Below are 25,844 nucleotides of genomic sequence, written 5' to 3'. Positions count from 1 at the left end.
AGGCCATCTGTTAGGAGTCGGTATTTTTTGTTGCATGTTTTTAATAGTGCTTGAATTTCTCTAGTTATCATTTGGTTCACATTTTTAATTTTTTCATGATTGGTTTTTGTGTGTTATTAGGAATTTACTCATTGTCTTCTAGGTTATGTAATCTTTTTGTATGATATTGTTAATATTACCCTCAAAATCATTTAAAAAATTTCTATGATATCAGTTTTAGTGGACCCTGTTTCTTTTCTGATTCGAATTATTTGAAGATTCTCTCTTTTCTTAGTGTACGTAGGGGTTTGTAAATTTGTTAATGTACTCAAAAAAAAGCAGCTCTTAGTTTGGTTCTGTTTGTATTGATTTTGTAGCCTTATTTACCTCTGTTCTCATCTTATTATTTCCTTCTACTAAAACAAGGTTTATTTATTTATTTTTTTTGAAGTAGGAGTTGATTTCTGATTTGAGATGGTTTCTTTTTTTATGTAAATACTTATCACTAGCACCTCTTAGTGCTGCTGTCACTGCATCCTGTAAACTTTAATCTGTTGTATTTTCATTGTTATTGTCATCCAGATTTTTAAAACATTCTCTTGTGACTTTGATCCATTGGTTGTTAAAGAAGACTTGTTTACTTTCTCCTTTTTTGTGGGTTTTTCTTTTTTTCTTCTATTTGTTTCTAGTGTCATTTCCTTGTGGTTACAGAAGATATTTTTTAGGATCGCAATATTTCTTTTGTGGCTAACATGCTTTGTCAAAGAGAATGTTTTTGTGTGCTTGAGAAAAATGTGTTTTCTGGTGGTGTTGTAGTGTGCTGTACATGTCTGTTAGACTCCATTGCTCTGTGGGGATATTACGTGTTCTGTTTCCTTATGTGTCTTGTGTTTGGTTGTTGTATCCATGACTAAAACTGAAATAGTGAGGTCTCATATGATTACCGTGCTGGTGTCTATTTCTACCTGCATTTCTGTCAACATTTACCTCATATACTTGGGAGCTCTCAGGTTACATGCACCTCTATATATAATTGTTAGAACCTTTCGGAGAATGGACCTTTTTATGTCATAATGTCCTTTGCCTGTTGTTAGTTTTTGTCTTATAACTTGTTTTGTCTCCATTCCATGAGCCTGGCTCTCTCTAGGCTGTAGTTTGCTTGGAATGTCTTGTTTCCCCTCCTTATTAGCCAATCTTTATCCTTCGATTTGTGAATTTTCACAGTTGCAGCTCTTTGACTCTCTGTCCCACTCAGTCAATTTTTTCCTCCTTTTCTTACCTGGTTTCTGCTGAGGTAGGAGCTCTGGCCAGCCACCTTTCTTTACTGTAATTTCAGTGAAAATGTATCCTGTTTTTCCAAATATCTGGCAAAATGTTCCTGGTTAATGACAGGTTTTTCTCCAATTTCATTTTTGTTCTGATTTCTAGTTATCTAAGAATTTTTTTTCAAGTGCCCGCAAATGTGAGAATTTTTGAAATCTTAATCTGTTAAATTGATGTATAACACTAATAATTCTTAAAATCTCAGATCCTTGTTTTATGAGTAGAATAAACCAATACACTATTTGGCTTTTGGGAAAGCCTACATGTCTAAATGTAAATGGATAAAATTGTATTCATATAAACATATGAAACATACTTTTAGAACTTGTAGTTAAAATAGTCCATGTTTTCAGTTTGTATAATTTTTTTACTAGCGTTCTTTACAGTCTTCAAAAGTGAAAGTAAGTACCACAGATAAATTTTTATTGACCTAAGATGCTCAAATACACATGGATAAAAATGGCAATGTATGAAGTCGTCCAACAACATATTCCGAGACAAGTCTTTTCAGTCAGTTGATTTGTTTCAGTCAATTGGTTTGCATGTATGCATGGATGGTTTTTTATAAAGTTGTATGGTTTTTATAAACAATGCTGTTGCAGGAAAATCCCAAAACCAATCTGACTAAAAACCAAGCAGTAAATCGCAGTAAATCGGAGAGAAGGAGAATTCAGATTTATTACGCGTGGTCCCAGAGGAGCTCTAGTGCTCTGCACATCTGGGCAGTGCACTGAGTGGAAACATTCCTTATATAGGAAAACTTTACACAAGCTTATTGGACAGTTCGAACACAAACCGTTATAGACAGCAGGAGTTACTATGCAGATTTCAAGTAGTAACATAGCAGAAGGGTGGGAGTTGCTATGGGTAACCAGTAAACACTAATTGTTATAGAAAGGGAGAGCTGCTGTAGTGTAAACAGTTAAATTCACCAGTGGAGCAAAGTGCAAGGGAGCTCTTGCAGGAGCCCTTGCATACAGCAAGTTTATCAGCAGAAAGCAAGCATATTTACAAAAGAAAGCTATTTAGCTTTCAGTGAAAATTCATGAAATATCCTCTTCATTCCCCCCTTTTAATGCCCCTCTAAATTTTTTTATAGGGCATCACCCTTTTTGACTATCTTTTTGATCTCCCTGGACCCAGAACCGGTAATTCCATTGCATAAGGATCTTTGTTGCAGTCTTTCTCTCTACTGTGGCCTCTATGAAGGAGGTAATCGATCAGACAACAAGAGACAACAGGCAAGGCAGAAGTAGACAGGTACCGAGGAGGAGGAACACTATCCTAATTAAAGTCTTAAAGCCTCCAAAAGCAGAGAACCAACCTCCAAAGAGGTTATTGGGGTCCTATCCGTGCCATACATGTACAGGCACATGTGCTAGTTTTGTCATTCTTCTGACAAGGTCTTCAACTGTCTGGCTCTGGTCATCTATCTGTATGCAACAGTTGGTGAGATTGAATTTTCCACACATGCCTCCTGCTGCTGCTAATAGATAATCTAGTGCTAATCTGTTCTGATTGATGGTATTTCTCATCTGAGTTTGTTGATGTGTTAGGAGGGTCAGGGCTCTTCCTGTTTCGATAGTGATGATTTCTAAAACTGCTTGTAGTCATATAATTCGATTTAACACGCAAATGGAGGTACGATATCCCCAAAATCTACCCTAAGTGACAGGCCTTTAGTATTGGATTATTCACTCTGGAGGAGTTACTCATTCTTCCAGTCTCCTATTTGAATTCTAGCAATTATTGTTTGCATAATTCTTTGGCAATTAATTACATCCAATCTGGTAGCATTTCTTCTAGCATTAACTTGTCTTATTACCTAAATCTTTATTTTGCCTTTTAATTTTTGGCATTACTTCTAGAGCACAAACTTCCTGGCTTAATTTATTTATTATTTTTGCATTCTTTATTTCTCTGAGCGTAATAATTATATTTGACCTTTGACACTTCTTCAGACTATCCCAATCTATTAGTTTCCCCTATTTGAAGTTCTCTTGTTATTTGTTGTAAGGGTTTTGGGACTGGGTGACTAATCTGTTCCCCTGTTTTCAGAGGTAAGAGGAAGGAGGAAGGTTTTTACACAGCTTCTTTCCTAATTATTGGGGAGGCTGTCCTAGGCCTCATTTCTACAAATCTAGTAAAGCTTATTTGGGGCCTATTCAGTTTTGGGCCCTGCCTGGGTTCTGCCAGATTCTATTCTGTTCTGGAAATCTGGCTAACAGGTTTCTTTTCGCCTTGTTTCTCTACTACACGCTTTACTTGGGGGTGGCCTTATAATATGGTTGGCCTAAACAACTTAAATTTTTGACTGACTTCATGAGGTTTCTTCTACCTCTGGCCAGGCAGTATTGTTCTACAATAGTTTGTTTCAAAATTTATTCACTATTATTAGAGGTACGTGGGGCCATTATATGTGGTATTGCCTGGGTGAGAACTAATTCAGTAACTTCCTATGGCTACCTACCCCTACTAGAGTTCTCCCACATACATAGCAGGAAGTGATATTCAGGGAGTGAGCTATTCCTTCAGTCATTCTGATAAGTTTTTGATTGTGACAGTAGGGGTTGGAGCTCAGTTACTTCCTTGTAGAAAGACTTATAAACCTGATAGGCTTGAGCTGGATAGTCTAGTACTTGACCCTTAATACGAATTTGAACATTTAGCCCCGTTCTGTCAGTACCAACTGTAAATACCTCTCTAGAGTTCTAACGGGGGTTCAAGGGGTTGATTATGATTAATTCTAACAGCTTGTGTATCTGGGTGCAGTAGTTTGATAGAGCTACCCCTTTTCTAAAATACACTTCATTCTCATAGGTGGTGTCCTCTTCCTATGTAGCCTATAGGACACGCGACTAATAAGCACAACTCGTTCTACATGAGGAACTGTGAGGACATACATACTTTTCTTCCATTCTGTAACTCTCTTCCTAAATCTAATTATTTATAGTTACCTATTTAGAGTTACCTCCTCTGGGAACTAGGGACAAGTTCCCTGTATGAAATCTAAAATTGCTGAATCTGCGCCTTTGACCCTTGTTATTCTGTTTTACTTCTGACTGTGACAGCTTTTTCCTTAAATTTATTTAAGACACATGCTTTCTCAAATTCTGCCAGGCTATAATCTGTATTTTCTCCCTTCTTCTTTTTTGCGTACACTTTTCCTGAGGGAGTTTCCTTATCTTACCTTATCTACAAGTTTTTCTGTACTTAGGTATCTGTTTGGATGCCACCTGCCACGTCCAGCAGTTGGAAAATCCTGCCATATCCAGCGCGGCTCTGGAATATATATGAAAAGTGTTGACATTCATAGTAGCTACGGAAAATTAAGGTTGTAGAAATTCTCTGACCTCCTTTGGTGACATAAATACATAGCTCACAGTCCTCTGCTCTAATTTCCTTCCCCAAAGTCCAATTATAAGGAGTCCTGTGATGAAATTCTTCAAGCTTCTGCCGTGAGCAGACTGGCCAGCTTCTGGATGGACGTGGCCAGAGCAGGGCCGACGATTTCAAGTGGATTTCTGCTGCTTCCAGAATGCGATTTAGAGTGGCTGATTAGAAAGAGGTTCTACAACCTATGTCTCCTGTTGTTCTGGAGACGCTGCTTCCTTCACCCAGGTGTGATGGATTCACAGGGTTACACCTGCAACTTTAATGGCAGTGTGAGTTGTTAATATAGCAATGCGTGGGCTTTTTCAGGCTGGTAGGAGTGGCTCTTTTTTTCAATTTTTAACCTATACTTTATCTCCTAGAAATAGGAGCGGACCCAGTTCCCTAAAGGGATGGGGGCTCTTTCTAAAGTTTAATTTATCTTTTCATTTGAGGAAGGGGTAGACCTTCCCTATAGCTTGAAGGTGTTGGAACATTTCTAGGTTAGCTCTTAATCTAGTTTCCTTCTAACTTCCTTATCTTTGAGGGGGGAGGGGGTAACCTGAAGGCCTTTTGGGATGTATGATAGATTACGGCAGGCCCCTTCTAAAATAGGATGACCTCAGTGTCTTTGCAGGCAGAACCCAAAACCCCTTTAACTAATTTTTCCCTTTTTAACTCTTCTTTATGAGCTATGAATCCCCCCCCCCACCCTTATTACTAATATGGATGTTGAGGGACGGGAGGTCTCTTTTGTATCTGCTTCCTGCTGAGAATGGATGTAGTCCCTGCCTGCTGGGAGTTTCATGGAGCTCTTTCCCTTTTCTGCCTTGATTAGGGTGGGGTCTTAGGTTTCCTAATAAAGCTAGCTGTAGTTGTTCCATGGGTCTGGCTCATGCATTTAACTTTCCCTGAACTCTGTGGTCTGTAGGTCATGTGAGGCTTCCATACTACCTCTAACAGTTGGAAGATTTCTTCTTTAATTTCTTTTTCTCCCTCGGTTAGTAATCTCCTTTCTTTTAAATGGTCCTTTATATATGCGAAGTAGCAAAGGTCTACCTTGAATCAGTGTAGATATTGGCCCTTTTCCCTTCAGCTTGTCGCAGTGCCTGGGTGAGTGGCCATAGTTCAGCCTGCTGTGCTGACCACCCCTGTGGTAGAGCCTCAGCTCTGATTACCTCATTGGCAGTTGTTATTTGTGTAGCTCACTTTTTGCTGTCCTTTATGGATGAAGCTGCTGCCATCTGTGAACAATATTAGTTCTGGGTCTTAAAGTGGAACCTCTGTCTGGTCTGGCCTGTTAGAGTAAACCTTGCTTGTGGCCTCCTTATGATCATGGTTGGGAGACCCCTTTTCAGTGGGCAGAAACGTAGCAGGTTTCACTGCTCGTACAGTTTCGAGATAGACTCGTGGGTTTTCACAAAGCAGTCCCTGATAATGAGTTATTCTGGCATCGATCAGCCATTTATGTTCTTGATTATTCATTAAGGCAGTTACAGCATGAGGAACCTTTACATTTACATTCTTTCGTAACATAAGCTTGTCCACTTGCCTGACTAAAATCACTGTGGCAGCTAGTGCTCGGAGGCACGGTGGCCATCCCGCAGCTACCGATCTAGCCATTTTGACAAATATGCAGTTGGGTGTTGCCATGGCCCAACTGGTTGTTGTGAGGACCCCCAGTGCAGTGTGATTTTTCTCATGTACAAAGAGACTAAAGTCCCGAGTCACATCTGGTAGTCTTAATGCTGGGGCACTGGTTAAGAGTTTCTTTATTTCTCTGAAAGCCTTTTCCTGTTTGGAGTCCCAAACCAGGGAGTCTTTACCAGAGAGCGGCTTGGCAATCTCGAAAGAACCTGGTATCCAGATTCTACAGTATCCGGTTGCCCCTAGAAACTCACGGACTCCTTTTTTGGTGTTTGGCCGAGGTAGTGAACAGATGGCCAGTTTCCTTTGATGTCCAAGTGCCCGATGCCCCTCTGAAATGATGAATCCAAGGTACCTGACATCCTGCTTGCAGACTTGAGCCTTTTTCCATGATATCTGATATCCTGTGATGGAGAGTAAGGCTAGCAAAGCTCTAGTACCTTTCCAACAGTCTTCTTGGGTGGGGCTGGCTAGTAAGTAATGTGCAGTTCAAGGCTTCTCTGAGGAAGGCAGCAAGATCTGCAGCCAGCGCTTCACCAAATAGGGTGGGGGAGTTCTTAAAGCCTTGTGGTAGTTGAGTCCAGGTTAATTGTGCTTTTCTCCAGGTGTGTGGGCCTTCCCACTCGAAGGCAAACAAAAGTTGGCTGACTGGTGATAACCAGAGGCTAAAGAAGGTGTCTTTAAGATCGAGGCATGTGAACCAGTTTGCTTGAGCAGGTAGAAGAGCGTATGGGCTTAGGACCACTGGATGGATAGTGACTACTGCATTGTTGACGGTGCGGAGGTCCTGGACGGAGCAGTAGTCATTTCCTCCGGGCTTTTTGACTGGCAGGAGTGGAGTGTTCCAAGGTGATTGGCACTCAACTAGAATTCCAGCCTTGCACAAGCATTGGATATGGTCCCGAATCCACATGTGTGCTTTCCGTGATACTGGATATTGTCTTTGTGTGACAGGAATGGCCCCTGGCTTCAGATCTACCACACTGGGTGTGCAATTTTTGGCTAGGCCCGGCCCTCATTTTCTGCCCAGACAATAGAGAACTCTTTGAGTAGACTGGCTGGATTCACCTGTTCTTCGGGAGAAGAATGAAGATGCTATTTGTCCTCCCTTGGCACAGTCACAGCCGTCATTAAAGCAGGCTGGCCCCTTAGTGTGAGACGGGTGGGCTTCCCTAAGGTAAAGGTGATTTGTGCCCCAGTGTTCCCCATAAAAGTCACTACTTGGTCCCTTATTTCTGTTGTGACTGTAGGATCCTGGGGGCCTAGGATCAGGGAGCCCAGTCGTTCTTAGTCTGATTGTTTTTCAGCCAGGCCAATAAGTTCTTGGACAGCTGGCTTAGGCTATTTTTTTCCTTTACAAGGTTGATCAAATTCTCTATTCCTTAAGGTGTTCTCTCGCAGTAGGGGCACTCATTATTCCAATGTCCAGCCACTTTGCAGTAGGCACACTGGTTGCGGCGTAGTGGAAGTCTCCTTTTGGCTTCTCTCTTCTGTGTTGGGGTAGCAGTCAGTTGTGCTAGACCTGGATTTCCCCACGCAGCTGCCAACAGGGATGCTTTCTGTTTCATCCATTTGTCAGCTACCTCCTGGGCTCCTGGTCACGGTTCTCAAACACTTTGTTTGCAACTTCCAGTAGTTGGGTATTATTCATCTCAGCAAGGCCCTCTACTTTTTGAAACTTGCAGTGGATGTCAGTGAAGGATTGAGCTACAAATGCTGCATTGACCATGTACTGGTTCTCTCGTGTATCAGGGTTAAAAAGGTCAGAAGGAATATACACTCGGAATGCATTGCACAGTCTCTCATAAAGCTCTGTGGGTAATTCTTCTGGCCTTTGAAGTATCTCTGTCATTTTTGACATATTTGTTGACTTCCTAGTCCCATCTTTTACCTCTAATTTGGACTTTTCATAATGTTTTCCCTGTAATGGGAATCTCACAAGCTTTCTAACAAAAGGGACAGGAAGCATTCCAACCTGGCCATGTTTGTTCCGGGCACTCCACCACTGTTCTTCAGGTTTTTCTATTATCACTAGGATCTTACCCTTCTTAAAGGGCAGGTCTTCAGTATTACTCCTAGGAAAGTCATAGAGAGTCTGTACATATTCCAATGCCCTTAGATACCTGGGAGTGGGCTCTATCAGGGTCGTAGTGTTCAGGTAGAGTTTTATAAAACTAACAAGGCCAGCAAATGGTCATATTCTGGGTTTCTGATCTTAAAACAGTGTTTGGATAGTGAGTTGATGAGGTAGTGGGAAAAGCGCGCATTCTTGGACACGGACAGTACATAGTCCTTGGGGAAGGTGGAGGAGTCACGGACTAGAAACGTATCATGGAGCTGGCCCTGGAGTTGAGTCTGTGCTTCCTTGTGAAACATCAGCCCTACACACCAGGTGGAGTGATCTGAGGAGTCGAACGTAAACCTGATGGAGGGCATGGTGCCAACCCGGGGCTTTGGGGTGGTAGGGGGCGGTGTAGGCACTGATGGTGGAGGCCTGTCCAGCAACTGATAGTAAAGTGGCCTCGCGGGTACTGATGGAGCTACTGGGGTGTACGACTGTTGGAAGATAGTTTCTTTCTCAAGGCCCCCTTGGTGGATTAATTTTGCTGACACCTTGTTTTTTTGCTTAGCCGATTGGGCCACAAATTCCTTATTCTGTCCCTGCCTATTTGCGCCGAACCAGACCCAAGAGAACACCATAATAGTGGTCTTCAGCCACGTGTCTATGTACGGAATTTGGTCTAGATATCCTGGGGTCCCTGCCTCTATCCGATACACTGCTCTCACTGTGGGGAGGCCTCTAGGGTCCTTTCCAAGGGCCAGCCTACCCCTAAAGCGGGCCATTCAAGTTCACAAAGAATACGAAGTTTTCCCAAGGTCAGCTTGACCCTATACTCCTCTGAGAAGCCTTCCTTAAAATTTTGCAACATATAGTTTAAGACAATTGACTTAGAAGAACCTCATCCCATATTTGCAGGAAGCTTTCCAGAAACCTGGTTAAAGCAATGTAAGACACCGAAATTAATTTTGACATAGTACAGAATCCTTATTCTTTAGTCAGAAAACCTCATAACATTAGCAGCACACCGATACTCTAAGAAACATGGGAACACAATTCCAGTCTTGCATCGGATTACTTTCGGCATTTAAATTTTCAACCTCGTTTTGCTTTGTTTCATAAGATTTCTCCTCGGAATCTCTTCCCAAAACTTTCTTTTATACTCTTCCTCTTATAAAATTCCTCTCAGAGTTTCCCTTCACAAACCTACTTCCGCGAACCTTCTTTCGCTAATTCCTTCAGTTTGCCTCTTCACTCCTTCAGCAATAGCCAACTCTGAGGCAAACACCTTTCCTTCTTCCTTCAAGATAAGTCACCAGACCTTATACCTTTTTTTGCCAAAAACTCTTTCCTCTCGTTCCTTCTGGTTCCAGCCCTTCCTTTCCTTCAATTCTCTTCGCAAACCTACTTTAACACTTTCTTTATTCCTTCATACAGATCTGAGGTACTTCCTGCACCTCCCACGACAGACAACAATTACGCCACAAAAGGAGGAATGTGGAAGGGTCAGGAAATTGGAGGGGACACCACATGCTTCGTCCATCTCTGGCCGCTTCCCTTGTGGGAATTTAAGGCGCCTCTTAGCATTGGTGGGTCGGTATAAACCCCTAACCTGGACCACTGGAGTAGATGCCTCACGGAGGTCTAGTGGGGCCACCGTAAACCATATGAGGATCACCACAGAACCGCGGGCTCAACTCTCGCTTCATGGCAGGCCACATCTCAGTCAGTCAGCACTCACTGTCTTTCGTGCAACCTCCCACCATTCCTTAACAATGTGCGTTGGAGAGCAAGCAGCCGCTCCTCTTAATTTGCAGACGGCGCCTGGTTGCTCTCCGGAGGGTGATGGAACTCCCCCATTTTCTTAGTGTTGACCAAAGTCTTCTCACCCTGCGACAGTGACGCAAAGACAAACAAGACTGGGGTGCCTTCTCCGAAGGGGAGGCCATTCAGGTACTCACCTGGCCATGTTTCCTCACGGGGAACTTAAGTGACACTTAGCTGTAGTGGAATCAGCTTTGTGACTTACAATTGGGCGCTAGCCCGATGCCACCATAGATCATTTGCCGTTCACCACGGACCCGCAGAGTGAGCCCAAATGAATTCCGTGGCCTTTAGGGGACCTTAAGGGTGCCCAGCCGTGGAGCTACAAACTCGTACCTGACAGATCAGGCCGGTCAAGCTGCTCATTCACTTATACAATCATACATCAGGTTAAAACATTGCCCGTCCCCACCAGTATACGTGCAGGGTTTACCCTCAGCTAGTGGGTCCGTCCCTCAACCTGACGCCTCCCACACTGGGGAGACTCCTCCTAGTCTCTGCCTCCGTAGAGACTCCTGATGAACCTGGCAATTACACCACAGGTTCCCTGACCAATGTCTTCGCTCTGAAGACTTTCAGGAGGTGTTCCTTCTCCTCTTTCCTCAGACAGAGGGGCTGTTTTGGGGCTGTTCTGGGACCTGACTGACTTAGCTAGTTTGCTCCCTTTAATCCTACCTTGTGTACTTCCTCTTGCTCTAACCTGGCGCTGCCTCTTTGATCTTACCTTGGTACCTTTTCCTCCTGTAGCTGTTCCTGGTGAATTGGTCCTTCCCTCCTATGAGCGGACTTTAGTTGAGCAGCTCAGCCGTCCTGAGAGTCGGGGCGCTGATACGAAAGAGAACCCAAAATATTTAGGTGACACGTCTCCTCAGTTGTCTCAGTTCCCATCCGTCTCGGTCTGGCTGACCCGCCAGACCAGCAGCTCAAGGGGCCAGCGTGGTTGGAATCTCGCTGGGGCCTCTAAAAATGTTGTGGAAAATTCCCAAAACCAATCTAACGAAAAACCAAACAGTAACTTGGAGAGAAGGAGAAATCGGATTTATTATGCGCGGTCCCAGAGGAGCTAGTGCTCTGAAGATCTAGTGTACTCGGTAGAAACATTCTTTGTATAGGAAAACTTTACACAAGCTGATTGGACAGATAGAACACAAACCGTTACATACAGCAGGAGTTACTATGCAGACTTCAAGTAGTTACATAGCAGAAGGGCTAGAGTTGCTATGGTAACCAGTAAACAAATTGTTGCAGAAAATGAGAGCTGCTGAAGTGCAAACAGTTAAATTCACCAATTGAGCAAAGTGCAAGGGCGCTCTTACAGAAGCCCTTGGATGCAGCAAGTTTATCGGCAGAAAGCAAGCATATTTACAGAAATAGAAAGCTGTTTAAATGAAAATTCCTGAAATTTCCTCAATACCATTTCTTAAGTTTTACATTTTTATAACAGTTATGATATCTAAAACATATTCCATGATCTAAATTTTCTTTTTCAACTTCATGTTAGTTTTCGCTAGAAGCAAAAATATCATGTTATGTGCGTGCGTGTGCACATGCAAACGTAATGACCTTAATATGTATCTCAGTGTTGTTAACCTTGAACTTGTTTCAAGTTTTCTCAAGAGAATGCTTTGATAGTGTACCTATAAAGTCTTGTCTGTTACGTAACTTTTGTTTTTTTAGGTTTGGTCTAAACCCCAGCACCTGAGTTCAGGTGTTTGCTTGATCAAATCTTAGAATTTGAGCTGAGTTGAAATTTTTGAATGTCTGTGACATTTTTTTCTCCTCTGTAAAATGGGAACAGATTTGTCTGTAGTGAGCTGTTATGTCGATAACAAGTTAAAATATGTAAAGCGTTTAGACTAATGCACATAGGACATATTCTAAAACATTTTGTCATGGCTATTTTCATCACAATTTAAGAGTCTGAATTTTTTAAAAGATGCTGTGGACTTTGTCATCTCTGACGACACTGCTCATGCTCTAGCTCATCTAGACACTGAGTGTCACTCAGTGTGTAGAACATCTAACCCTTCTGTGTAGACACTCAGTGTTGAATTTTAATTGTAATTTCAAGTATTATTTGCAAAAACGAGAGGCCTTCCCTGACTTCTGTACTATCATAACCTTTTACGGGAAAGTAATATAAACCAACGTTACACATAACTTGCTGAAAAATATCTGATGTGGATCTCTCAGAACTCTGCACTTGAATTGATTTTACATCTTTCTGCCCTTCTCTTTTGTGCGTAGATAAGAACTGTCACCATTTCCCCTTGCTGAAATGTATTTACTTTCAGGGACGGTTGACACTCGGCGATGTGTTCGTAGAATTCTCTCTGGAGGAGTGGAAATGCCTGTCACCAGCTCAGCGGGCCTTGTACAGGGAGGTGATGTTGGAGAGCTACCGGAATCTGCTCTTCCTGGGTGAGGATGACTTCCCTCCAAGGTCAGGATCTGTCCAGCATGTCTCATCCTTTTCCCTTGCATGACAGAGATCGAAGCTCCATTTACTGAGACATGAAAGACTTGATAAGGTGGCATCAAGACTTTAGCCTCGCCCTTTCTTCAGATGATCTGCCCACTTTGTGACACATTAGAGGTTGTTCTGGGGCTTAGTTTGTGTAAAGCCCTGTGGCAAACTTAAAATATCTCATTCTTTGATTCCTATCCCCATGTATTGATTCAGTAGCTTTTGGAAGAGAGTTCCTATCTGCATATGACACTGGTCCCTATACACAGAAGAAGATGAAGAGTCGATGGATTGGGAATCTTGTTTTTGAATCATTTGTACTGCTTTCATTCCTCATTTAAACGGAGATTGTGGATTCTGGAAGAATACAGATCTTGATGCTCCTTTCTTCTTACGTGCAGGAATTTCTGTGTCTGATCTGTATATTGTCTCCATTTTGGAGCAAGGGAAAGCACCCTGGACTCTGGAGAGCGAGTGGAAAATACCACAAGAGCCAAATCGGCGGGAACATATCGAAGGCGTGAACACAGGTAAGAGCTCAGAAGAGGGAGAGGAGTACGCAGTCTTCATAGTGTTTGCAGACCCGCCCAAGCGAGAAAGCTCTGTGGGCAAACAGAAGTTTATTTCTGGCGATCCCTCAAAGAAAATGTTTTCTTCTTTCCAGCTTCCCACTCTGTCCTTCAGGGTATGAAATGTATCCTTTCACCCTCAGTGGGGCTGCAGTTCCAACAGAGGAAGGCAGAGTCTTCATTGTACTCACAACACACTGATCTGTGACCCCTGTGATGTCTTTGGTTCCTTGAGTTCAGGAGTTTGGGGCGAGTTGTCACACAGTCTCTGTCCCCTGGTCTCACCTTCTGGACTGGGTTTCATCGGGTGCTCAGTTCTCAGTCTGTACAGAGCAGAGCTGAGGCCTTGCAGTCCTACCCCCTGGACCAGTTCCAGTCCCATCCCCGTTTCCTGTGGTTGGAAGGTCTGATCAGAAGAGGGGACGCACTGTCTGTTCGTTCCATTCTGTGCTCTAGACAGGGCTCGCTGGTGCTCTGTCACCTGTTCCGGACCCTCAGACACCCCTTCTGCTTTTTCTTCACACTTCACAGGTATGTGTCACAGGGAAGTGGGTAGGATCTTCTGTACCTGTTATTAGGAAATCACTAGAGACAGTGGACAAACAGAGCGTCTCTTCAGTTCCCAGTCCTACACTGGGAGCTCATTTCAATCTTTCAGGATCATAGCATGGTGTCTGTGGTGGCGCACGCGTTCCCCTCACAATCCAGCAGTGTCTTACCCCATTCCTCGTACTCCTCTCTCTGCACCTCACTGCCTCATCTGGGAATATAGACTCTTCCAGATTTCATATTTGTAGTTTGCATGATTTGCTTCTGAACCTTGCCCATGAACTATACATTGCTATGGTCTGATAGTTCACCATCCTTCGTTGGTATCCACCTATAGGGGATGGACAACTCCTGGTGGGCTTTCTTATGGAGTGAGTGTCTGCAGTCATGGAAAATGCTTGATGGAGATACATTGACTTATATGTTTCAGTATTATCCCGCTATGCACTGAAGCTGCACTAGGAGCTGCTCTGCTGCTCCGTAGAGCAGTCAGTATGTCCCAGGACACCAAGACAGCCTGACTGATACGTGTTTTCAATTTTCTTTGCAGTTTCCGGAATGTCAGTAAGCTTCTCTCCGGAACACTGTGATCATGTTGATCACACACACACACACACGTACTAAACAGGGTAGAAGTTCTCCTGCGAGAACATTATCCAAGTTCACAGCCTCTTATCTTTGAGGCTACTGACTAAGCTATCGTTCATGCCACGGTTCTCATCCCCTGTGTGTCACTCTGCACGCTGCCTCAGCGGGTACAGTTTTGAAGCATCTTGTTTAGGGACCTTAGGAAGTTGAATGATGCTTCCGTGAAGTTACCATCATTTGTTTTCGTTTAAGCCACTGCTTCTTTCATGTTATAGATTCTTATTCATTGTAAATGAATTTGAGTTTTACTTAGTCATCAGTTTTATATGTTTGATGACTCTAGTGTTTTATATTTTCTGTGCGAGAGGGTGGCATTGGGCAACAGACATTGTTTGATATATACGACAGTATTTCGTGTGGTGCCTCAGCCCTTGTCCCTGATCCTAAACTTATTTTAGAATATTTTTAAAAGATGTTCTTAATTAATTTTTCCACTTCTTTTCACCTGACTTAGTACCTCATATTAAGTTACTCCTTTTTCAATTAGATTCAGTACACATTTTAAATTGGGAATTTCCAGTGCCTCAAGACTATGTAGATAATTTTTATGCCCCATTCTTAATCCCAGGCACATTAAATTTGTCATGGTTGTATGAGAGTTATTGGTGTTTCCATAGAATGTTTTCAATTTTCTATAATTTGTTGAGTGTATTGTAAGTATCACTGCATTTTTATGTCTTGATGCAACTATTCTTTTCTAATAATACTCACCCTGTCTTGAACCATCGTGTCTACGTTGGTATACTGTATTAATGCTTAAATATTCTATTGTATTTTTCAGGAAAGTTACCCCATTTTTTTCATTTTTGAAACTTCTTTCCCGTTGTTCTTTATAGAACCTGTAATTTCTGCAAAATTTCTAAAGTTCTGTAAATAACATTTTTAAGCAAACACATGAAGATGAATTTTTCCCATCTTTCTTTCCATTCGAATCCATGTTGAGTGCTTGGGCACTACTGCTCCTCAGGAGGGATCTGCCCTCGTGACCTGGTTGCCTCCCACAAGCTCACCGTTGTCATTTGGAGGATTTCAGCATTGGAACTCTAAGAGATACCACGTTCAGTCTATAGGGGATGGTATTTCAGTGTTTGCTTTTCAAGGACCTGCCCTGCTGGGTTCAATAGCACCTAACGGGTTTTACCTTCCCAGCAGCAGTGCATAAGAATTCCCATTTTTTCACATCCTCTCTGACTCGTGTTATTTTTAGTTGTTCCGATAGTAGCCATCATAATGGGAGTCTGGCAATATCGTGGTTGAGATATGCATTTCCTCACGATTAGTTGTACTGACCATCTCTTCATGTTTTTGTACATGGTCTCTACAGAAATGTCTGCTCGCATCCTTCGCCCACTTTTAATCAAGGCGTGTGGGTTGATTGTTCACCTTGAGTGTAGAAGTTAATTGATACTGTGATTTATGATTATAAATATATATATATATGGCCTTAGTCCCCAGGCCCCAAAAGTTTGGAATTCCATGCACAGTGAGAGCAATTGGGTCATCTCCTGTTACAACACGTGGTCTCTTGTCCTCATATCCTACAGTCTCTTCAGGGCCTTAGAGGTGAAATAGGGGTCTTATTCATAACCAGCCCCTTTCAGTCACATCTCTGTATCTGAGGTGACTTTGGAAATCTCCAACAACTGGAAGGCTGGTTGTCAGGGGAGCCAACCATGGAATTAAAGGGTCGGAACTATAGTTTCACCCTGTGACCTCTTAGGAGGGGAGAAAGGCTAGAGATTGAGTTTCATCACCAATGGCCAGTGATTTAATCAGTTATTCCTATGTAATGAGACCTCCCTAAAACCCAAAAGGAGAGTGTTCCAGGTTAGTGAATCTGTGGTGACTGGGGAGAGTGGAATGTTGCCAGAGGTGTGGGAGCTTCTGGCCCTTCTCCTATAAGTTTCTCAATGTATGTCTTCATCTGTCCGTTCTTGCCTTTATTCTTTCTCCACAAATCAGTGACATAGTAAGTAAACTGTTCTCTAATATATATGATTTCCAAGTATTTTCTCCTATTCCATGGATTGGCTTTTTACTCGATTGACTGTGTCTTTGATGCACAGTAGTTTCTAATTTGACATAGTTCAATTTATCTGTGTTTACTCTCGTTTTCCATGTGATGTAAGGAATTGTTCAAAATTCTTTTTTATATTTATATCCTGTTTTATCAACACCTTTTGTTGAATAGCCTTTTTTTTTTTCCATTGAGTGATCTTGACAACCCTATGAAGTATCATTTGGTTTCATCTACCTCATCTTATTTCTGACTCCTCTCTCTGTTCTTTTCTGCTGTTCTCTGTCTTTATTCTAGTACAACATTATGATTAGTTTAGCTTTGTAACAGATTTTTAAATATGGAACTGTGAGCTTTATTTTCATTTCTTAAGTCTTTTTTCAATTAGAGAGTGTTGACATTCCATTTGAACCTTCAGATGGATTTCTGTATTTCTTCTAAACAAGCTGTTGTAAATTTCCTAAATATTACATTGAATCTGTTGATTACTTTGGCTACTATTGACACCTTAACAATATTGTCTTCCTGTCTATAAACTTGGAATATCTTTGTGCCTTTGTCTATGTCTTGTCTACATTTTTCCAGTATTGCTTTTCATTGACAGTACACAGATCTTTCCCTCCTTGTGTAAGGTTATACATAAGGGTTTAAATTTTATTCTATTTCATTTCATTTTTGTTACCTTATTTTATTGCTTATATTAATTTAACTTTATTTTGCTTATTGTATTATGATACGGTAATGTAATGGAATTGTCTAGAGGATTGTTCTTTGTCAGTGTATAAAACTCAAATTGAATTTTACGTTTTTTATTTCATCTTTCAACATTTATTTACTTTTCTTGCCTGCTTGTTCTGGTGAGAACTTCCAGTACCTTCCCACTTCCCCACCCCCGGCTTTGTTGAAATATAATAGACAATTAGGTGCTCATATTTACATTGTACAATTCAATGATATTTTGTTTTTACTTTTTATTTTTATTTTTTTGGTCAATTGTAGATGACAGGCAATAATATATCGGTTTTAGTTATACAGCATAGTGATTAGAGATCTATATAACTCACAAAGTGATCACCCCACCAAATCTAGTACACTTCTTCCTCATGACATATTTATTGAAACATTATTATTTTCCATATGTTACACTTTATATCTCCATGTCTATTTTGGAACTTTCCATTTGTACTTCTTACTCCCTTTGTCCTTTTTCGCCATCCCCCCAACCCTTTTCCTATCTAGTAGCCCTCAAAATATTCTCTGTACCTATGAGTTTATTTCTGTTTTTGTTGTTGATTTTGTAGTTTAGATTGCATATGTACGTGAAATCATGCAACATATATCCTTTATCTACCTTTTTTCATTCAGTACAGTGCCCTCTGGATCCATCTAGGCCATACCATTTTCCATCTCCTTCCTTTAAGTCTGTGTGTGTCTTTTAATCTGAAGTGAGTCTTTTGTAGGCAGCATATCTTCGACTGTGGTTTTCTTATCCATTCAGCTACCCTATCTTTTGGTTGGAGCACTTAATTTTCCATTTGAGGTACTTGTTGATAGGAATGTAGTTATTATTCTTTATTCATGTTTTTGAAACATGTTTTTCTTCTTAAAGAAGTCCTTCCAACGTTTCCTGTAATACTGGCTCGATGTTGATAAATTCCTTTAGTTTATTTTTTCTGGAATGTTCTTTATCTGTCCTTCCACTCTAAATGCTAGCTTTTTTGGATAAAGTATTTTTGGTTGTAGATCCTGGGTTTTCATCGTGTAGAATATTTTGTGCCAAGCCCTTCTGTCTTGCAAAGTTTCTTTAGAGAAATCAGCTGCCAGTCTTATGGGTGCTCCCTTATAGGTAACTAACTGCTTTTCTCTTGCGGCTTTTAAGATTCTCAGTATTTAACTTTTGGCATTTTCATTATAATGTGTCTTGGTGTGGGCCTCTTTGGGTTCCTCTTTTTTAGGACTCTCTGAGCTTCCTGGGGTTGTATGTCTATTTCCTTCACTAGATTAGGGAATTTTTCCATCATTATTTCCTTCAAATAGCTTTCAACTTCTTGTTCCCCTTCTTCTCCTTCAGGTAGCCCTACAACACAGATATTTTTACATTTAAGTGTGTCCCACAGGCTTCCTAAATTACTATAGTCTTGACTTCTTTTTTCTTGCCATTCTGATTGGGTATCCTTGGCTTCCCCATCCTCTATATCAGTGGTTCATTAATCTTTTCATCCACTCTGTTGATTCCTTCTAATATACTCTTCATCTCAGATAATGTATTCTTCATTTCTGACTGGTTCCCTTTTATATTAACTCTTTGTTAAAGTTCTCACTGAATTCACCTACACTTCCCCTAAGTTCATCGAGTATCTTTATAACCAGTGTATTGAACTCTGCATCTATTGGATTGCTTAACTCCATTATTCGTGGATCTCTGTTTTGTTCTCTCATATGGTTTCTGCTTCTTTGTCTTCCCATTTTGTCTGCCTTTCCGTGTCTGTTTCTTTGTACTAAGCAAAGCTCCTAATTCTCCCGGTATTATTAGTGTGGCTTTGTGTAGTAAGTGTCCAGTGGTATAGTCCTGAGAGGGATGTAGCTGCAGGCCAGGTTTAGCCCTAGCCTGTGTCCCTCCGGGGCCACCTATTAAGATTCAGCCAGCAATCCACAAATGATGTGATTATAATTACCTCAAGAGGTCACAACAGAAACCAAAGCTCGCTGCTACCAGTGTGAGATTTGGCACTGCTCAATAAGGAGCATTAGACTGGCTGAGGACACAACTAGATGTGGCTTGGGAAGGGCCCTGAGTTGGGGGAAGCCGAGTTTCAGGGAATCCTCTGGGTTGAATGACCTCTCCAGTTTGATGACCTCTCTGGTGGCGCTGCCTCAGCACAGTGGGATGGGGGAGGGCTCAACAGAGGAACAATGGATACTGCCAGCACTTCTGCCAGGGAGAGCTCCTTTTCTCTGGCCCTCACTGCAAGAACTCAGTGTCTCCCTGTAAGTCCCTGGTGCCTCCCACATAGCCTACCCGGCGCTGGTGCTCAGACCAAGCAGATCCGTCACCGCGAAAGTCAGCTTGGGGACATGGCCCTTTTAATAGGTGTTTGCAGCTGCCAGCTGCCGCCTCCACAGCCTTTGTCCCATTCAGCCGCTCAGAACCCGGCAGCTCCCTCCTTAAACCTCCTACTGGTGCAGAGTGATTTTGTAATTCTCTCCTTAGTCATAAGCCTTGTTTATCTAGACCCTAGGTGAGTGCCTCCTTTTTGTTCTGTGTTTCTGTCACAACTTCAATGTGGTCACAAAGGACATGAATAAAATCTCTATCATCTGTGCCATTTTTTTCCCTGATCTCCCAATACCATACTTTATAGATATATCGGGAGTAGGTATCACTGACTTGTTCCTGATGTTAGAGTAAAGGCTTTTAGTCTTTCACCAGTATGTTGTTAGCTGTGCGCTTGTCATATAGGTCCTCTTTTACATTGAGGGACTTGATTTTTCTTTTTAGTTCATTGAAGGGTTTTTTTTAATCATGAAAAGCTAACTTTTCTCAAATGCTTTTGCTGCATCGGTTGAGGTGTTCAAGTGTCTTTTTTCATTCATCTTTTTACTGTGCTATGTTACATTGAATGATTTTTCTGTGTGGAAACTACCTTGCATTCCAAGGACATAACCCCGTTAGTTATGGTGGATGATCCTTTCAGTGTGTTACTTAACTTGGTTTGTGCTTTCATCAATAATCTTTTCATTATTATTCACTTTGCTATTAGGGCAGTTTTGTCCTCCTGGATATTTAGAAGGGTTTCCTTGTCTTTAGTTTTTTGGGAGGTATTTGAGAGAGATTGGCGTTACTGATTTTTAAAAGTTAGAATTTTGTAGTGGTTGTTTTTATTTTTTCTTGAATGGTTTTGTTTAGTCATTTAATCTTTTTACAAGTTAGAGGTGTGTTCAGATATTTTAACTCTTCAAGAGTCAGCCAAAAACCATTTCCAGGACCAATGGCTGTGTAACGTTGTCGTAGTGACACAGCTTAGCTTTCGTATGTCCCTGGAAGTATCTTTCTATCTTCCTGGTACTAATAAGTGTTTTTCTCTAAGTTCCTGCTCTAAGCCTTTGGGATCTGTACTGCCTAGGTGGGCAGTCGTGGATCTGAACATGTCATCTGAGTCTGTAGGTCCAGGTTCCAATTTTGTTTTTGTCATTTTCTATGGAAACTAGGGTTATGTCCCTAAACCCTCTGAGTCTACTGCTGTTATTTGAATGTGTATTGGTAATTTCCCACAAGTCTTTTTAATACACATTAGTGCTGTTAGATGGCTAAGGTTATTGCATGTTTTGTGCTGAAGACTCAAAAGTTTCTGGCATCTTTCTTATGAGATAGTCTCTTGCCTGCATCATATTCTATGTTTTTATTTGGAAATGTCTACCTTCACCTTAATTGCCAAGGCACAGATTCTATTTCATATATTGTGGTCCAATATACTGGACGAGCAAACGGGCCTGTATACACAGGGAATCGCTCTATGAATCAGCTGTTATAGAGCAGTCATAAAAATCTCAACAGTGAGTTTTGTCTCCTTTTAATATTCTTTATAATGTTGTGTCTTTTCCTGACGTGATATTTCGAAGTCAGTGATGCCCACTTACTTTCCAATTCTCATACTAAAACAGTGCTTTTTCTAAAACAGAAGTTCTTTTTTCATTCTGAAGGGAGCATGTTTAGAGTTCGAGAGAGTTCAATTTCTGTAATATGGTTACCTATTATTTACTGTTAGTGTTCTCATGGGTTCTTAGAATCCTTTTTTCTTTAATTAATTTTTATTGTGACATACAAATGATGGTTTTTCACATTCATTATGCAACATAGATAACATGCACGACTTGTCAATGTTCTCAAATGCCAGTATTTGTGGGTACAGATAGTTTTATGACAGATATTTAGGAAAGTTTTTTATTTTTTAATTTTTATTTTTCATTTTATTTTATTTTTCTAAGAACTTTTTTTTTTTGGACATGAATTATTGACGCTTTAATTTTCTCAATGGTATATTTGTTGTATAATTTCAGATGGCTCTATATTTAGATTATTCTTTAGGTAATGTGATTTTGGATGATTCACAATTACAATGTATTATCTTTAGCATTTATGTTGAATATGTATGTAAAAATATGTATTACGTATGTTTTTCCTCAGTTATGTGATTGTGGTATTGTTACTAACAGCTGATATGTATTTTGGAATCATGATGGGAAATACCTTTTCCTTGAAAGCTAATATAAATTTTCACAATGAGTATTTTTATCATAGGGTTATTGAAACTAGCCTACTCTTAAATTCATTTGATTTGCATGTGACAACTATTTTGTTGTAAAGAAACCTATTTCTTTGTTATTTTAGAAGATTGTGTATCATGTTCAGTGAGTTACATAACTGTGTTGAGTATAATGTGGTGTAATATTAGATATCAACAAGAAACATTTACTTAGAGATGAATTAATTAGTAGGGTAAATATGTGTTTTTAATTTCTTTAGATCTCTGTCCTTCATATGTGATCAAGAAATTGAAACCAACAAAACCCAGTAGTAAAGGAGGAGAATACCAAACAGTGATATTTGGAAGATGTGAAAGCCATGTAATCAAAGATTTTTACTTCAGAGAAATCCAGGAAGATATGCATGATTTTGCTTGTCAGCAGAGAAATGATGAAAGCAATCACAAAGGAATGTCTATAAGTCCTAGAAAACATCTCACTGATAGAAAAGGTGAACTTGGTAGTGAGCGTGCTGGAAAGGAGCCTATTAAAAACGGGCTTGGACAGAGGTTTCAGTCACATCAGGCTGATATGACGACGTTTCAAACTGAAGGGAACATTGATGAATGTAATCCACCTGAGAAGTCTATCGACTATACTTCCTTTGTTTCTCCACTTGAAAGAGTTTTTCCTAGGGTTCAATCCACTGTTCCTACTGTATATAGGAATGATTCTATGCTTCCTTCAATACTGACAGATCTGAAAGCGTGCATGAAAAATTCTTACAAATGTACTGAGTGTGGCAAAGCCTTTAGGGTACGTGCAAGGTTGATGAATCATCAGAGAATTCATAGTGGAGAGAAACCTTACAAATGTACTCAGTGTGGCAAATACTATAGTGCACTTTCAAGCCTAACTATACATCAGAGAATGCATACCAGAGAGAAACCTTACAGATGTAATGAGTGTGGCAAAGCCTTTAAGATGCCTTCAATCCTCAGTTACCAACAGTCGGTACATATTGGAAAGAAACCTTACAAATGTAATGAGTGCGAGAAAGCCTGTAGAGTGCATTCAAACCTAAGTGTACATCAGAGATTGCATACTTTAAAGAAACCTTACAAATGTAATAAGTGTGGCAAAGACTTTACTGTCCACTCAAGCCTAACTACACATCAGAGAATCCATACTGGAGAGAAACCTTACAAATGTAATGAGTGTGGTAAATCCTTTAGGGTGCGTTCAAGCCTCAAGTGTCATCAGGCAGTCCATACTGGAAGGAGACCTTACAAATGCAGTGAGTGTGGCAAAGCCTTCAGTTTGCGTGGAAGGCTAACTAGTCATCAGAGAATCCATACTGGAGAGAAACCATACAAATGTAATGAGTGTAGTAAAGACTTTAGTTCATATTCGAGCCTAACTATACATCAGAGAATCCATACCGGAGAGAAACCTTACAAATGTAATGAATGCGGGAAAGCCTTTATAGTGCATTCATACCTAAGAGTACATCAGAGATTGCATACTGGAGAAAAACCTTACAAATGTAATGAGTGTGGAAAAGCCTATCGTGTCTGGGGAAGCCTGACTTATCATAAGATAATTCATACTGGACAGAAACCTTACAAATGTAATGAGTGTGGCAAAGGATTTAGTGTGCATTCGAGCCTAAGTAAGCATCAGAGAATCCACACTGGAGAGAAACCTTACAAATGTAATGAGTGTGGCAAAGGATTTAGTTTGCATTCGAGCCTAAGTAAACATCAGAGAATCCATACTGGAGAGAAACCTTACAAATGTAACCAGTGTGGGAAAGCCTTTATTATGCGTGCTAGGCTAACTAGTCATCAGAGAATCCATACTGGAGAGAAACCATACAAATGTAATGAATGTGGTAAAGACTTTACTGTCCATTCAAGCCTAACTACACATCAGAAGTTGCACACTGGAGAGAAACCTTACCAATGCAGTGAGTGCGGCAAAGCCTATAGTTTGCGTGCAAGCCTAGCTTACCATCAGTTAACTCATTCTAGAGAGAAACCTTACCAATGTAGTGAGTGTGGCAAAGCCTATAGTTTGCGTGCAAGCCTAGCTTACCATCGGTTAACTCACTGTGGAGAGAAACCTTACAAATGTAATGAGTGTGGCAAAGGATTTAGTGTACATTCGAGCCTAAGTAAACATCAGAGAATCCACACTGGAGAGAAACCCTACAAATGTAATGAGTGTGGCAAAGGGTTTAGTTTGCATTCGAGCCTAAGTAAACATCAGAGAATCCATACTGGAGAGAAACCTTACAAATGTAACGAGTGTGGGAAAGCCTTTATTATGCGTGCTAGGCTAACTAGTCATCAGAGAATTCATACTGGAGAGAAACCATACAAATGCAGTGAGTGTGGTAAAGACTTTACTGTTCATTCAAGCCTAACTACACATCTAAAGTTGCATACTGGAGAGAAACCTTACCAGTGTAGTGAGTGTGGCAAAGCCTATAGTTTGCGTGCAAGCCTAGCTTACCATCAGTTAACTCATTCTGGTGAGAAACCTTACCAATGTAGTGAGTGTGGCAAAGCCTATAGTTTGCGTGCAAGCCTAGCTTACCATCGGTTAACTCATTGTGGAGAGAAACCTTACCAATGTAGTGAGTGTGGCAAAGCATATAGTTTGCGAGGAAGCCTAGTTTACCATCGTTTAACTCATTGTGGAAAGAAACCTTACAAATGTAATGAGTGTGGTAAAGAGTTTAGTGCGCATTCAAGCCTAAGTAAACATCAGAGAATCCATACTGGAGAGAAACCTTACAAATGTAATGAGTGTGGTAAAGAGTTTAGAGTGCATTCAAGCCTAACCACACATCAGAGAATTCATACCGGAGAGAAACCTTACAAATGTAATGAGTGTGGTAAAGAGTTTAGTGTGCATTCAAGCCTAACCACTCATCAGAGAATCCATACTGGAGAGAAACCTTACAGATGTAATGAGTGTGGCAAAGCCTTTAGTGTGCATAATTCATACCGGAGAGAAACCTTACAAATGTAATGAGTGTGGTAAAGAGTTTAGTGTGCATTCAAGCCTAACCACTCATCAGAGAATCCATACTGGAGAGAAACCTTACAGATGTAATGAGTGTGGCAAAGCCTTTAGTGTGCATTCAAACCTAACTATACATCTGAAAACCCATAGTGCACAGAAACCTTTTTAATCTAATGTTTCAAGGTTTTTCATAACAGATCACACCTTGTATTTAAACAGAGAATGCATACTGCAGAGAAACCTTACAAATGTAACGAGTGTGGGAAAGCCATTATTATGCGTGCAAGGCTAACTAGTCATCAGAGAATCCATACTGGAGAGAAACCATACAAATGCAGTGAGTGTGGGAAAGACTTTACTGTCTATTCAAGCCTAACTACACATCAGAAGTTGCACACTGGAGAGAAACCTTACAAATGTATTGAGTGCGACAAAGCCTATAGTTTGCGTGCAAGCCTAGCTTACCATCAGTTAACTCATTCAGGTGAGAAACCTTACCAATGTAGTGAGTGTGGCAAAGCCTATAGTTGTGTGCAAGCCTAGCTTACCATCGGTTAACTCATTGTGAAGAGAAAGCTTACCAATGTAGTGAGTGTGGCAAAGCCTATAGTTTGCGGGGAAGCCTAGTTTACCATCAGTTAACTCATTCTGGAGAGAAACCTTACAAATGTAATGAGTGTGGTAAAGAGTTTAGTGCGCATTCAAGCCTAACTAAACATCAGAGAATCCATACTGCAGAGAAACCTTAAAATATATTGAGTGTGGGAAAGCCACGAGTGTGAGTTCCAGGAAGCTTAGCATCAGATACTCCATACTGGTGAGAAGCCTTGGAAATGTAGTGGATGTGCCAGGGCTTTTAGGTATTGCCTTCTTCAACTTAGGATTCAGTAAATAGTTCATATTTGCAAATGCTGTGAATGTGGCAGAATTTTAAATTAGGACCCACTCTTTGCTAGCTGTAAGAATATACGTTCTGGAGAGATACCACTCAGATTACTGTGTGGCCAAGAGTTTATCCAGAGATCAACATTTGGGAACAGTGGAATGATTCCTTACAGTTGCAACGAGTGTGGTAAAGCCATTGGAGTTCACGTATTTTGGAAGACCAGATTC

General features: G+C 40.9%; 1 protein-coding gene and 1 pseudogene across 4 annotated transcripts; one reads left to right on the top strand and one right to left on the bottom strand.

Moving 5' to 3' along the window:
- Positions 1 to 7,542: 7,542 nt before the first annotated feature.
- LOC111734595 lies at positions 7,543 to 8,757 on the bottom strand (annotated as a pseudogene).
- Positions 8,758 to 12,357: 3,600 nt separating this feature from the next.
- Positions 12,358 to 25,838, top strand: LOC105310318 (zinc finger protein 665-like). 4 transcript variants are annotated; one of them, XM_011386507.2, is made up of 4 exons: positions 12,358 to 12,625; positions 13,073 to 13,201; positions 21,979 to 24,600; positions 24,746 to 25,126. In XM_011386507.2, the coding sequence occupies exons 1-4, from the start codon at positions 12,592 to 12,594 to the stop codon at positions 24,898 to 24,900; spliced, it is 2,940 nt and encodes a 979-aa protein (XP_011384809.1). In that variant the 5' UTR covers positions 12,358 to 12,591; the 3' UTR covers positions 24,901 to 25,126. The 4 variants fall into 4 exon arrangements, with proteins under 4 accessions (XP_011384809.1, XP_023382457.1, XP_023382456.1 ...); XM_023526689.1 differs by having other exon boundaries at positions 12,452 to 12,625; positions 21,979 to 24,689; positions 24,915 to 25,838; XM_023526688.1 differs by having other exon boundaries at positions 12,452 to 12,625; positions 21,979 to 24,696; positions 24,752 to 25,126.
- Positions 25,839 to 25,844: the final 6 nt, after the last annotated feature.

Source organism: Pteropus vampyrus, unplaced genomic scaffold (genome assembly GCF_000151845.1).
Source record: "Pteropus vampyrus isolate Shadow unplaced genomic scaffold, Pvam_2.0 Scaffold2221, whole genome shotgun sequence".
NCBI lineage: Eukaryota > Metazoa > Chordata > Mammalia > Chiroptera > Pteropodidae > Pteropus > Pteropus vampyrus.
This window is presented reverse-complemented; position numbering and strand designations above follow the sequence as displayed.